The sequence below is a fragment of the Taudactylus pleione genome, unplaced genomic scaffold (assembly GCF_031769625.1).
Source record: "Taudactylus pleione unplaced genomic scaffold, aTauple2 ptg000047l, whole genome shotgun sequence".
In the NCBI taxonomy this organism is placed as follows: domain Eukaryota; kingdom Metazoa; phylum Chordata; class Amphibia; order Anura; family Myobatrachidae; genus Taudactylus; species Taudactylus pleione.
In genome coordinates, this window is record NW_028284449.1 from 15,550 (window position 1) to 31,381 (window position 15,832).

The window sequence follows — 15,832 nt, forward strand, 5'->3', positions numbered from 1 at the left end:
GGAGGCATAGTGCTGGTGGTTTGTGTTCCCGGGGAAGGGGAGGGGGGAGGCATAGTGCTGGTGGTTTGTGTTCCCGGCAAAGGGGAGGGGGGGAGGGACAGTGCTGGTGGTTTGTGTTCCCGGGGAAGGGGAGGGGGAAGCATAGTGCTGGTGGTTTGTGTTCCCGGGGAAGGGGAGGGACAGTGCTGGTGGTTTGTGATCCCGGGGAAGGGGACGGGGGGGAGGCACAGTGCTGGTGGTTTGTGTTCCCGGGGAACGGGAGGGGGGGGGGGGCACAGTGCTGGTGGTTTGTGTTCCGGGGAGGGGGTCGCGCATCCTGTAAATGTTTCCCCTCTAACCTACAACCAATCTGAATTAAGCTGTTTAGGGCACTTGTTGTTCTCGGCCTCACCTGCGTTTTGGAATCGGTCCGTCGCTTCCGCTGTTTATTATTGGAGAACGAGTGCATGAAATGTGGCTGGCAATAAAATTTACCTGGAAAATATAGAAGTAAAATCTTTCAGAGTGTTGAAGGGAAGTAATTTTCTGCTGCACTCACAATTATTTCATGATATAGAACATGGCTGTCACAGAGGGAAATGTTACACAGCACCGTTATAAAATACACATGTATCACTCGTGTTCTGTAGTGTGCACAGTATGGAGTCACTTTCCTGAGAGTTTTGAGAAGTGAGTTTTAGAAGAGATGTTGCCTATAGCAACCAAACAAATTCTAGCTTTTATCTTCTAGAAGATGCTAGTTAAATGTTAAGTAGAATCTGACTGGTTGCTATGGGCAACATCTCTTCTAAAACTCACTTCTAAAACCTCTCACTTTAGTGAAGTTACCCCTCAGTGTCCTGGTTCTCTGTTCTCCTGCAGTCACACAGTTTTTAGAAGAAGAAACTGTGGAGTAATGTTGGAGTACATAAAGAAATATATGATGTTTTGCATGTCCTTTGTAATGAGTAAGGCCTAGTCCTCCCGGCCTGGTGAACTATTGTCAAGGGCAAGTCAGCAGTCTTGATTTTTAAATAATACATTCATGTTTACTCTAACCTATCTACTTGTGAGTTGGAGAAGTCAGATCATATTAAGTGAGTTTTAAAAAATAAATAGAATCATGAGGTCTCGTATTTGCCTATTACAGTATGGGGCGATCTAATTAAGCGCAAGGTCTAGTAGGAGCCTCGACCAGCTGAAAACATCGCTCCATTCTTCACCATAATATCCTGCACAGACTCTGAATCTGTTACATAATGGATCAATATTCACTCCTAATATTAACTGGTAGACAAACTGGGTTCTGTGTGTAGATTATCTCATATCCTTTTAATTAATATTTATTACTGTAACTCAGGGCCTGATTCAGCAAGGAGCGCACGGATGCAGACGCACACACCCGACCGCTGCGAGATTATGCTAATCAATGCATACGCACGGAGACTGCAGCACACGATGCAGACGCCCAGCCCTATATTAAGCCGCCCATATCCCTTTACTCACAGCCTGATCAGCACGCAAGATAGCGGAATCATGGGTAACATCGAGAACCATCGGACCCATTAGCACAATAGTGGGTGACCTGATCTGCCGCAGAATTTTGGCCGCTTCCTGTGTACAGCTTACGTTATGGCTCTATGGCTGCGTGTGCCGCCGAACTGTTTTAATTAAGTACGTCCCTATAACAGCGTCCCAACGCACAGGCATGCCTGCGCTCGCCAAACCACCCCCCCAATCACCACCCATATCGGAAGAGTCTGCGTACACACTGCATGTGGTCTGCATACCCTAACCTGATAGCTCCGGCTAGATTGCGCATGCACAGTGCGATGTATGCGCAGTGTGAAAACATCGGCCAAGTGCGTGCGTTCTCTCCTTTGCGTTCCTTGCTGAATCAGGCCCTATAGTCCTAGATAAGCAAATTTCCATTAGATATAGCATTAACTGGGCAGAAACAGTTCTGTGATGTTATGTTGGTCTCACAGGCTGAACCCCTGATGCCAGAGACCCAATCTGGCCATAAATAGAATCATCATCACTCATCAGTCATCGTCAGGCACCGATAAGAGTCGTCATCTGGGAAGGGAGAGTCATCATCGGCATTGATAGAGTCGTCATCCTCAGACACTGACAGAGTCATCATCTGGGAAATGATAGAGCCATTTTCGACACTGATAATCATCTTTGTGCATCAACAGAGTCGTCATCATCAGGCATTGATAGAGCCATAATCTGGCATTGCTAGAGTTATCCTCAGGCATCGATAGACTCATCATCAGCGTTGATAGAGTCATAATCGGGCATTGCTAGAGTTATCCTCAGGCATCGATAGACTCATCATCGGCATTGATAGAGTCATCTTCGGACATCGATAGAGTCATCATCTGGGAGCTGAGAGTCTTCCTCAGTCATCTAATGAGTCTTCATCATCAGGAATTGATAGAGCCGTAATCAGGCATCAATAGACTCATCATCGGCATTGATTGTCAACATCTGGGAACCGATAGTCATCATCGGCAATGATAGAGCCATCCTCGGGCATTGATAGACACTGGTTGTGGTACTGGGCAAATGGCCCAATACTGGCTGCGATATACCATAATGTGTAGCCATTTAAGGCACAGAAAAGAATGGGGAGGATATGAGAGATAATTCTACTCAGCTGTGTGTATATACATATAGTACACATTGCCCCTATGGTATCTGGCAGGATATTACTCAGCTGTGTATATATACATATAGTACACATTGCCCCTATGGTATCTGGCAGGATATTACTCAGCTGTGTGTATATAAATCCAATACTACACATTTCCCCAGGGGTTACTGGTAGGGTATTACTCAGCTGTGTGTATACAGTCAGGTGCATAAATATTGGGACAGTGACAGAATTTTCATATTTTGGCCTCTATTCACCACCACAATGGCTTTGAAATGAAATGAACAAGATGTGATTTACCTGCAGACTTTCAGATTTAATTTGAGGGTAATTACATCTAAATCAGGTGAACGGTGTAGGAATTACAACGGTTTCTATATGTGCCTCCCACTTTTTAAGGGGCCAAAAGTAATGGGACAAACTAAACAGTCCTAAATCTAACTTTCACTTTCTAATACTTTGTTGCAAATCCTTTGCAGGCGATTACAGCCTGAAGACTGGAACGCATAGACATCACCAGACGCTGGGTTTCATCCCTGGTGATGCTCTGCCAGGCCTCTACTGCAAATGTCTTCAGTTCCTGCTTGTTCTTGGGGCATTTTCCCTTCAGTTTTGTCTTCATCAAGTGAAATGCATGCTCAATCGGATTCACTTCACGCAGTGTAATGATTCATATATCAAATGAAAGGAAATTTAATGCTGAATTCAACACAATAAACAGAGGTGAAATATTTGCATTACAAAGAAGTTATGCCGTGAAAACAACACCTACGGTGAAAATAGTCTTTCATATGCAGCAATTAAAAGGCAAATAAGAGCAGTCGGCGCTCATAGGAAGGCAAAAATTTGACCACTAGCTGCTCTCTCAGGAATTATCCCTAATTCCTTAAACTGATATAGCAAAAATAGATCAAGCGCTCTGTGGTAATGGCATCTATTATATTCTAAATATTATCTATAAACAGTCTAAATAATTCACTTGTGGGCAAGAACTTGAGGCTGGGTATTCAGGACTAAAGTCCCATAGGTATGAAAAAAGTCTAGAACCAGTTGTCAAACAGTATTTATACACATATAAGTCTGCACGTGCGAACACTCTGCCGACAGATGTTGCCCACTTGAGTTTTATTATCATCCACCGTTATTAGTTCTGAATTTCCAGCCTCAAGTTGTCGCCTACCAGTGTGATATCAAGATTATATTGTATCATCATCATTTGGGACAAATACACATCACCCTATTATTAAGGACTCTCAGACTCTGGTACTAGACTTTTTTCATACCTATGGGACTCTAGTCCTGAATACCCAGCCTCAAGTTCTTGCCCACCAGTGAATTATTTAGACTGTTTATAGATAATATTTAGAATATAATAGATGCCATTACCACAGAGCGCTTGATCTATTTTTGCTGTATGCAGCAATTGCAAGAGAAGTTGGTGGCAATGTGACAACATCAGGAGTACGAAAGTTTTGTGTACACTATCAGGAAACACAATCTATAAAAAACGAAGAAGGAAAAGGCCGGAAAAAGTGCACAACAGCTGTTGATGATAGGAGAATAAAACGAATTGCGTCAGGGACAGATGGATGTCATCTGCGGCCATTAGCAGTGACCTGAGTGCACCTGGTGTGTTTGTCAGTGCAAGAACGGTACAGAGAAGACTAACGGAGGTTGGACTAAAAGGTAGGATTCCCCAAAAAAAGCCATTGCTGAATAAAAAGCAGCGGCAGAAATTAATACAGTGGCCAAAAGAACACATTGCATGTACAGAAGGTCAGTGGAAACAAGTGTTATGGAGTGACGAAACTAAGATATCCATATTTGGTAGTGATGGGAGAAAATGTGTGAGACGTCGCATCGGGGAAGAGGCACATCCAGATTGCATTCAAGGGACAACAAAGAATCCTACAAGTGTTATGATCTGGGCATGTATGACAGCAGATGCTGTAGGCCGCCTTTATGTCATAGATGGCACACTGACACCATCCTACAAGTGTTATGATCTGGGCATGTATGACAGCAGATGCTGTAGGCCGCCTTTATGTCATAGATGGCACACTGACACCATCCTACAAGTGTTATGATCTGGGCATGTATGACAGCAGATGCTGTAGGCCGCCTTTATGTCATAGATGGCACACTGACACCATCCTACAAGTGTTATGATCTGGGCATGTATGACAGCAGATGCCGTAGGCCGCCTTTATGTCATAGATGGCAGACTGATACCATCCTACAAGTGTTATGCTCTGGGCATGTATGACAGCAGATGCTGTAGGCAGCCTTTATGTCATAGATGGTACACTGATACCATCGTACAAGTGTTATGCTCTGGGCACGTATGACAGCAGATGCTGTAGGCCGCCTTTATGTCATAGATGGCACACTGAGACCATCCTACAAGTGTTATGCTCTGGGCATGTATGACAGCAGATGCTGTAGGCCGTCTTTATGTCATAGATGGCACACTGACACCATCCTACAAGTGTTATGCTCTGGGCACGTATGACAGCAGATGCTGTAGGCTGCCTTTATGTCATAGATGGCACACTGACACCATCCTACAAGTGTTATGATCTGGGCATGTATGACAGCAGATGCTGTAGGCCGCCTTTATGTTATAGATGGCACACTGATACCATCCTACAAGTGTTATGATCTGGGCATGTACAGTATGACAGCAGATGCTGTAGGCGGGCTTTATGTCATAGATGGCACACTGACACCATCCTACAAGTGTTATAATCTGGGCATGTATGACAGCAGATGCTGTAGGCCGCCTTTATGTCATAGATGGCACACTGATACCATCCTACAAGTGTTATGATCTGGGCATGTATGACAGTAGATGCTGTAGGCCGCCTTTATGTCATAGATGGTACACTGACACCATCCTACAAGTGTTATGATCTGGGCATTTATGACAGCAGATGCTGTAGGCCGCCTTTATGTCATAGATGGCACACTGACACCATCCTACAAGTGTTATGCTCTGGGCATGTATGACAGCAGATGCTGTAGGCCGCCTTTATGTCATAGATGGCACACTGACACCATCCTACCAGTGTTATGATCTGGGCATGTATGACAGCAGATGCTGTAGGCCGCCTTTATGTCATAGATGGCACACTGACACCATCCTACAAGTGTTATATTATGGGCATGTATGACAGCAGATGCTGTAGTCCGCCTTTATGTTATAGATGGCACACTGAGACCATCCTACAAGTGTTATAATCTGGGCATGTATGACAGCAGATGCTGTAGGCGGGCTTTATGTCATAGATGGCACACTGACACCATCCTACAAGTGTTATGATCTGGGCATGTATGACAGCAGATGCTGTAGACCGCCTTTATGTCATAGATGGCACACTGATACCATCCTACAAGTGTTATGATCTGGGCATGTATGACAGCAGATGCTGTAGGCCGCCTTTATGTCATAGATGGCACACTGATACCATCCTACAAGTGTTATGATCTGGGCATGTATGACAGCAGATGCTGTAGGTCGCCTTTATGTCATAGATGGCACACTGACACCATCCTACAAGTGTTATGATCTGGGCATGTATGACAGCAGATGCTGTAGGCCGCCTTTATGTCATAGATGGCACACTGACACTATCCTACCAGTGTTATGATCTGGGCATGTATGACAGCAGATGCTGTAGGCTGCCTTTATGTCATAGATGGCACACTGACACCATCCTACAAGTGTTATGATCTGGGCATGTATGACAGCAGATGCTGTAGGCCGCCTTTATGTCATAGATGGCACACTGACACTATCCTACCAGTGTTATGATCTGGGCATGTATGACAGCAGATGCTGTAGGCCGCCTTTATGTCATAGATGGCACACTGACACTATCCTACCAGTGTTATGATCTGGGCATGTATGACAGCAGATGCTGTAGGCCGCCTTTATGTCATAGATGGCACACTGACACCATCCTACAAGTGTTATGCTCTGGGCATGTATGACAGCAGATGCTATAGGCCGCCTTTATGTCATAGATGGCACACATCCTACCAGTGTTATGATCTGGGCATGTATGACAGCAGATGCTGTAGGCCGCCTTTATGTCATAGATGGCACACTGATACCATCCTACAAGTGTTATGATCTGGGCATGTATGACAGCAGATGCTGTAGGTCGCCTTTATGTCATAGATGGCACACTGACACCATCCTACAAGTGTTATGATCTGGGCATGTATGACAGCAGATGCTGTAGGCCGCCTTTATGTCATAGATGGCACACTGACACTATCCTACCAGTGTTATGATCTGGGCATGTATGACAGCAGATGCTGTAGGCCGCCTTTATGTCATAGATGGCACACTGACACCATCCTACAAGTGTTATGATCTGGGCATGTATGACAGCAGATGCTGTAGGCCGCCTTTATGTCATAGATGGCACACTGACACTATCCTACCAGTGTTATGATCTGGGCATGTATGACACCAGATGCTGTAGGCCGCCTTTATGTCATAGATGGCACACTGACACTATCCTACCAGTGTTATGATCTGGGCATGTATGACAGCAGATGCTGTAGGCCGCCTTTATGTCATAGATGGCACACTGACACCATCCTACAAGTGTTATGATCTGGGCATGTATGACAGCAGATGCTGTAGGCCGCCTTTATGTCATAGATGGCACACTGATACCATCCTACAAGTGTCATGATCTGGGCATGTATGACAGCAGATGCTGTAGGCCGCCTTTATGTCATAGATGGCACACTGATACCATCCTACAAGTGTTATGATCTGGGCATGTATGACAGCAGATGCTGTAGGCCGCCTTTATGTCATAGATGGTACACTGATACCATCCTACAAGTGTTATGCTCTGGGCATGTATGACAGCAGATGCTGTAGGCCGCCTTTATGGCATAGATGGCACACTGATACCATCCTACAAGTGTTATGCTCTGGGCATGTATGACAGCAGATGCTGTAGGCCGCCTTTATGTTATAGATGGCACACTGATACCATCCTACAAGTGTTATATTATGGGCATGTATGACAGCAGATGCTGTAGGCCGCCTTTATGTTATAGATGGCACACTGACACTATCCTACCAGTGTTATGATCTGGGCATGTACAGTATGACAGCAGATGCTGTAGGCCGCCTTTATGTCATAGATGGTACACTGATACCATCCTACAAGTGTTATGATCTGGGCATGTATGACAGCAGATGCTGTAGGCCGACTTTATGTCATAGATGGCACACTGATACCATCCTACAAGTGTTATGATCTGGGCATGTATGACAGCAGATGCTGTAGGCCGCCTTTATGTCATAGATGGCACACTGACACCATCCTACAAGTGTTATGCTCTGGGCATGTATGACAGCAGATGCTATAGGCCGCCTTTATGTCATAGATGGCACACATCCTACCAGTGTTATGATCTGGGCATGTATGACAGCAGATGCTGTAGGCCGCCTTTATGTCATAGATGGCACACTGACACCATCCTACAAGTGTTATATTATGGGCATGTATGATAGCAGATGCTGTAGTCCGCCTTTATGTTATAGATGGCACACTGAGACCATCCTACAAGTGTTATGATCTGGGCATGTATGACAGCAGATGCTGTAGGCGGGCTTTATGTCATAGATGGCACACTGACACCATCCTACAAGTGTTATGATCTGGGCATGTATGACAGCAGATGCTGTAGGCCGCCTTTATGTCATAGATGGCACACTGATACCATCCTACAAGTGTTATGATCTGGGCATGTATGACAGCAGATGCTGTAGGCCGCCTTTATATCATAGATGGTACACTGACACCATCCTACAAGTGTTATGATCTGGGCATGTATGACAGCAGATGCCGTAGGCCGCCTTTATGTCATAGATGGCACACTGACACCATCCTACAAGTGTTATGCTCTGGGCATGTATGACAGCAGATGCTGTAGGCCGCCTTTATGTCATAGATGGCACACTGACACCATCCTACCAGTGTTGTGATCTGGGCATGTATGACAGCAGATGCTGTAGGCCGCCTTTATGTCATAGATGGCACACTGACACCATCCTACAAGTGTTATATTATGGGCATGTATGACAGCAGATGCTGTAGGCCGCCTTTATGTCATAGATGGCACACTGACACCATCCTACAAGTGTCATGATCTGGGCATGTACGACAGCAGATGCTGTAGGCCGCCTTTATGTCATAGATGGCACACTGATACCATCCTACAAGTGTTATGATCTGGGCATGTATGACAGCAGATGCTGTAGGCCGCCTTTATGTCATAGATGGCACACTGATACCATCCTACAAGTGTTATGATCTGGGCATGTATGACAGCAGATGCTGTAGGCCGCCTTTATGTTATAGATGGTACACTGATACCATCCTACAAGTGTTATGATCTGGGCATGTATGACAGCAGATGCTGTAGGCCGCCTTTATGTTATAGATGGCACACTGATACCATCCTACAAGTGTTATGCTCTGGGCATGTATGACAGCAGATGCTGTAGGCCGCCTTTATGGCATAGATGGCACACTGATACCATCCTACAAGTGTTATGATCTGGGCATGTATGACAGCAGATGCTGTAGGCCGCCTTTAAGTCATAGATGGCACACTGACACCATCCTACAAGTGTTATGATCTGGGCATGTATGACAGCAGATGCTGTAGGCCGCCTTTATGTCATAGATGGCACACTGATACCATCCTACAAGTGTTATGATCTGGGCATGTATGACAGCAGATGCTGTAGGCCGCCTTTATGTCATAGATGGCACACTGATACCATCCTACAAGTGTTATGATCTGGGCATGTACGACAGTAGATGCTGTAGGCCGCCTTTATGTCATAGATGGTACACTGATACCATCCTACAAGTGTCATGATCTGGGCATGTACGACAGCAGATGCTGTAGGCCGCCTTTATGTCATAGATGGCACACTGATACCATCCTACAAGTGTTATGATCTGGGCATGTATGACAGCAGATGCTGTAGGCCGCCTTTATGTCATAGATGGCACACTGATACCATCCTACAAGCGTTATGATCTGGGCATGTATGACAGCAGATGCTGTAGGCCGCCTTTATGTTATAGATGGTACACTGATACCATCCTACAAGTGTTATGATCTGGGCATGTATGACAGCAGATGCTGAAGGCCGCCTTTATGTTATAGATGGCACACTGATACCATCCTACAAGTGTTATGCTCTGGGCATGTATGACAGCAGATGCTGTAGGCCGCCTTTATGGCATAGATGGCACACTGATACCATCCTACAAGTGTTATGCTCTGGGCATGTATGACAGCAGATGCTGTAGGCCGCCTTTATGTTATAGATGGCACACTGATACCATCCTACAAGTGTTATATTATGGGCATGTATGACAGCAGATGCTGTAGGCCGCCTTTATGTTATAGATGGCACACTGACACTATCCTACCAGTGTTATGATCTGGGCATGTACAGTATGACAGCAGATGCTGTAGGCCGCCTTTATGTCATAGAAGGTACACTGATACCATCCTTCAAGTGTTATGATCTGGGCATGTATGACAGCAGATGCTGTAGGCCGCCTTTATGTCATAGATGGCACACTGGTACCATCCTACAAGTGTTATGATCTGGGCATGTATGACAGCAGATGCTGTAGGCCGCCTTTATGTCATAGATGGCACACTGATACCATCCTACAAGTGTTATGATCTGGGCATGTATGACAGCAGATGCTGTAGGCCGCCTTTATGTTATAGATGGCACACTGACACTATCCTACCAGTGTTATGATCTGGGCATGTACAGTATGACAGCAGATGCTGTAGGCCGCCTTTATGTCATAGATGGTACACTGACACCATCCTACAAGTGTTATGATCTGGGCATGTATGACAGCAGATGCTGTAGGCCGCCTTTATGTCATAAATGGCACACTGACACCATCCTACAAGTGTTATGATCTGGGCATGTATGACAGCAGATGCTGTAGGCCGCCTTTATGTCATAGATGTCACACTAACACCATCCTACAAGTGTTATGATCTGGGCATGTATGACAGCAGATGCTGTAGGTCGCCTTTATGTCATAGATGGCACACTGACACCATCCTACAAGTGTTATGATCTGGGCATGTATGACAGCAGATGCTGTAGGCCGCCTTTATGCCATAGATGGCACACTGACACCATCCTACAAGTGTTATGATCTGGGCATGTATGACAGCAGATGCTGTAGGCCGCCTTTATGTCATAGATGGCACACTGATACCATCCTACAAGTGTTATGATCTGGGCATGTATGACAGCAGATGCTGTAGGCCGCCTTTAAGTCATAGATGGCACACTGACACCATCCTACAAGTGTTATGATCTGGGCATGTATGACAGCAGATGCTGTAGGCCGCCTTTAAGTCATAGATGGCACACTGACACCATCCTACAAGTGTTATGATCTGGGCATGTATGACAGCAGATGCTGTAGGCCGCCTTTATGTCATAGATGGCACACTGACACTATCCTACCAGTGTTATGATCTGGGCATGTATGACAGCAGATGCTGTAGGCCGCCTTTATGTCATAGATGGCACACTGACACCATCCTACAAGTGTTATGATCTGGGCATGTATGACAGCAGATGCTGTAGGCCGCCTTTATGTCATAGATGGCACACTGACACTATCCTACCAGTGTTATGATCTGGGCATGTATGACAGCAGATGCTGTAGGCCGCCTTTATGTCATAGATGGCACACTGACACTATCCTACCAGTGTTATGATCTGGGCATGTATGACAGCAGATGCTGTAGGCCGCCTTTATGTCATAGATGGCACACTGACACCATCCTACAAGTGTTATGATCTGGGCATGTATGACAGCAGATGCTGTAGGCCGCCTTTATGTCATAGATGGTACATTGATAACATCCTACAAGTGTTATGATCTAGGCATGTATGACAGCAGATGCTGTAGGCCGCCTTTATGTCATAGATGGTACACTGATACCATCCTACAAGTGTCATGATCTGGGCATGTACGACAGCAGATGCTGTAGGCCGCCTTTATGTCATAGATGGTACACTGATACCATCCTACAAGTGTCATGATCTGGGCATGTACGACAGCAGATGCTGTAGGCCGCCTTTATGTCATAGATGGCACACTGATACCATCCTACAAGTGTTATGATCTGGGCATGTATGACAGCAGATGCTGTAGGCCGCCTTTATGACATAGATGGCACACTGATACCATCCTACAAGTGTTATGATCTGGGCATGTATGACAGCAGATGCTGTAGGCCGCCTTTATGTTATAGATGGTACACTGATACCATCCTACAAGTGTTATGATCTGGGCATGTATGACAGCAGATGCTGTAGGCCGCCTTTATGTTATAGATGGCACACTGATACCATCCTACAAGTGTTATGCTCTGGGCATGTATGACAGCAGATGCTGTAGGCCGCCTTTATGGCATAGATGGCACACTGATACCATCCTACAAGTGTTATGCTCTGGGCATGTATGACAGCAGATGCTGTAGGCCGCCTTTATGTTATAGATGGCACACTGATACCATCCTACAAGTGTTATATTATGGGCATGTATGACAGCAGATGCTGTAGGCCGCCTTTATGTTATAGATGGCACACTGACACTATCCTACCAGTGTTATGATCTGGGCATGTACAGTATGACAGCAGATGCTGTAGGCCGCCTTTATGTCATAGATGGTACACTGATACCATCCTACAAGTGTTATGATCTGGGCATGTATGACAGCAGATGCTGTAGGCCGCCTTTATGTCATAGATGGCACACTGATACCATCCTACAAGTGTTATGATCTGGGCATGTATGACAGCAGATGCTGTAGGCCGCCTTTATGTCATAGATGGCACACTGATACCATCCTACAAGTGTTATATTATGGGCATGTATGACAGCAGATGCTGTAGGCCGCCTTTATGTTATAGATGGCACACTGACACTATCCTACCAGTGTTATGATCTGGGCATGTACAGTATGACAGCAGATGCTGTAGGCCGCCTTTATGTCATAGATGGTACACTGACACCATCCTACAAGTGTTATGATCTGGGCATGTATGACAGCAGATGCTGTAGGCCGCCTTTATGTCATAAATGGCACACTGACACCATCCTACAAGTGTTATGATCTGGGCATGTATGACAGCAGATGCTGTAGGCCGCCTTTATGTCATAGATGTCACACTGACACCATCCTACAAGTGTTATGATCTGGGCATGTATGACAGCAGATGCTGTAGGCCGCCTTTATGTCATAGATGGCACACTGACACCATCCTACAAGTGTTATGATCTGGGCATGTATGACAGCAGATGCTGTAGGCCGCCTTTATGTCATAGATGGCACACTGATACCATCCTACAAGTGTTATGATCTGGGCATGTATGACAGCAGATGCTGTAGGCCGCCTTTATGTCATAGATGGCACACTGACACCATCCTACAAGTGTTATATTATGGGCATGTATGATAGCAGATGCTGTAGTCCGCCTTTATGTTATAGATGGCACACTGAGACAATCCTACAAGTGTTATGATCTGGGCATGTATGACAGCAGATGCTGTAGGCGGGCTTTATGTCATAGATGGCACACTGACACCATCCTACAAGTGTTATGATCTGGGCATGTATGACAGCAGATGCTGTAGGCCGCCTTTATGTCATAGATGGCACACTGATACCATCCTACAAGTGTTATGATCTGGGCATGTATGACAGCAGATGCTGTAGGCCGCCTTTATGTCATAGATGGTACACTGACACCATCCTACAAGTGTTATGATCTGGGCATGTATGACAGCAGATGCCGTAGGCCGCCTTTATGTCATAGATGGCACACTGACACCATCCTACAAGTGTTATGCTCTGGGCATGTATGACAGCAGATGCTGTAGGCCGCCTTTATGTCATAGATGGCACACTGACACCATCCTACCAGTGTTGTGATCTGGGCATGTATGACAGCAGATGCTGTAGGCCGCCTTTATGTCATAGATGGCACACTGACACCATCCTACAAGTGTTATATTATGGGCATGTATGACAGCAGATGCTGTAGTCCGCCTTTATGTTATAGATGGCACACTGAGACCATCCTACAAGTGTTATGATCTGGGCATGTATGACAGCAGATGCTGTAGGCGGGCTTTATGTCATAGATGGCACACTGACACCATCCTACAAGTGTTATGATCTGGGCATGTATGACAGCAGATGCTGTAGGCCGCCTTTATGTCATAGATGGCACACTGATACCATCCTACAAGTGTTATGATCTGGGCATGTATGACAGCAGATGCTGTAGGCCGCCTTTATGTCATAGATGGCACACTGATACCATCCTACAAGTGTTATGATCTGGGCATGTATGACAGCAGATGCTGTAGGCCGCCTTTAAGTCATAGATGGCACACTGACACCATCCTACAAGTGTTATGATCTGGGCATGTATGACAGCAGATGCTGTAGGCCGCCTTTATGTCATAGATGGCACACTGACACTATCCTACCAGTGTTATGATATGGGCATGTATGACAGCAGATGCTGTAGGCCGCCTTTATGTCATAGATGGCACACTGACACCATCCTACAAGTGTTATGATCTGGGCATGTATGACAGCAGATGCTGTAGGCCGCCTTTATGTCATAGATGGTACACTGATACCATCCTACAAGTGTCATGATCTGGGCTTGTACGACAGTAGATGCTGTAGGCCGCCTTTATGTCATAGATGGTACACTGATACCATCCTACAAGTGTCATGATCTGGGCATGTACGACAGCAGATGCTGTAGGCCGCCTTTATGTCATAGATGGCACACTGATACCATCCTACAAGTGTTATGATCTGGGCATGTATGACAGCAGATGCTGTAGGCCGCCTTTATGTCATAGATGGCACACTGATACCATCCTACAAGTGTTATGATCTGGGCATGTATGACAGCAGATGCTGTAGGCCGCCTTTATGTTATAGATGGTACACTGATACCATCCTACAAGTGTTATGATCTGGGCATGTATGACAGCAGATGCTGAAGGCCGCCTTTATGTTATAGATGGCACACTGATACCATCCTACAAGTGTTATGCTCTGGGCATGTATGACAGCAGATGCTGTAGGCCGCCTTTATGGCATAGATGGCACACTGATACCATCCTACAAGTGTTATGCTCTGGGCATGTATGACAGCAGATGCTGTAGGCCGCCTTTATGTTATAGATGGCACACTGATACCATCCTACAAGTGTTATATTATGGGCATGAATGACAGCAGATGCTGTAGGCCGCCTTTATGTTATAGATGGCACACTGACACTATCCTACCAGTGTTATGATCTGGGCATGTACAGTATGACAGCAGATGCTGTAGGCCGCCTTTATGTCATAGAAGGTACACTGATACCATCCTACAAGTGTTATGATCTGGGCATGTATGACAGCAGATGCTGTAGGCCGCCTTTATGTCATAGATGGCACACTGGTACCATCCTACAAGTGTTATGATCTGGGCATGTATGACAGCAGATGCTGTAGGCCGCCTTTATGTCATAGATGGCACACTGATACCATCCTACAAGTGTTATGATCTGGGCATGTATGACAGCAGATGCTGTAGGCCGCCTTTATGTTATAGATGGCACACTGACACTATCCTACCAGTGTTATGATCTGGGCATGTACAGTATGACAGCAGATGCTGTAGGCTGCCTTTATGTCATAGATGGTACACTGACACCATCCTACAAGTGTTATGATCTGGGCATGTATGACAGCAGATGCTGTAGGCCGCCTTTATGTCATAAATGGCACACTGACACCATCCTACAAGTGTTATGATCTGGGCATGTATGACAGCAGATGCTGTAGGCCGCCTTTATGTCATAGATGTCACACTGACACCATCCTACAAGGGTTATGATCTGGGCATGTATGACAGCAGATGCTGTAGGCCGCCTTTATGTCATAGATGGCACACTGACACCATCCTACAAGTGTTATGATCTGGGCATGTATGACAGCAGATGCTGTAGGCCGCCTTTATGTCATAGATGGCACACTGATACCATCCTACAAGTGTTATGATCAGGGCA

At 45.7% G+C, this 15,832-nt stretch overlaps 1 protein-coding gene across 1 annotated transcript in view; it reads right to left on the bottom strand.

Moving 5' to 3' along the window:
- Positions 1 to 342: 342 nt before the first annotated feature.
- MICAL2 (microtubule associated monooxygenase, calponin and LIM domain containing 2) overlaps positions 343 to 15,832 on the bottom strand; it is a gene marked incomplete at its 3' end in the record, with an annotated part of 301,381 nt that continues 285,891 nt past the window's right edge. Inside the window, exon 25 of the mRNA XM_088460527.1 lies at positions 343 to 474. Coding sequence (XP_088316653.1) covers positions 343 to 474 — 132 coding nt within the window. The remainder of the gene's footprint in view (positions 475 to 15,832) is intronic.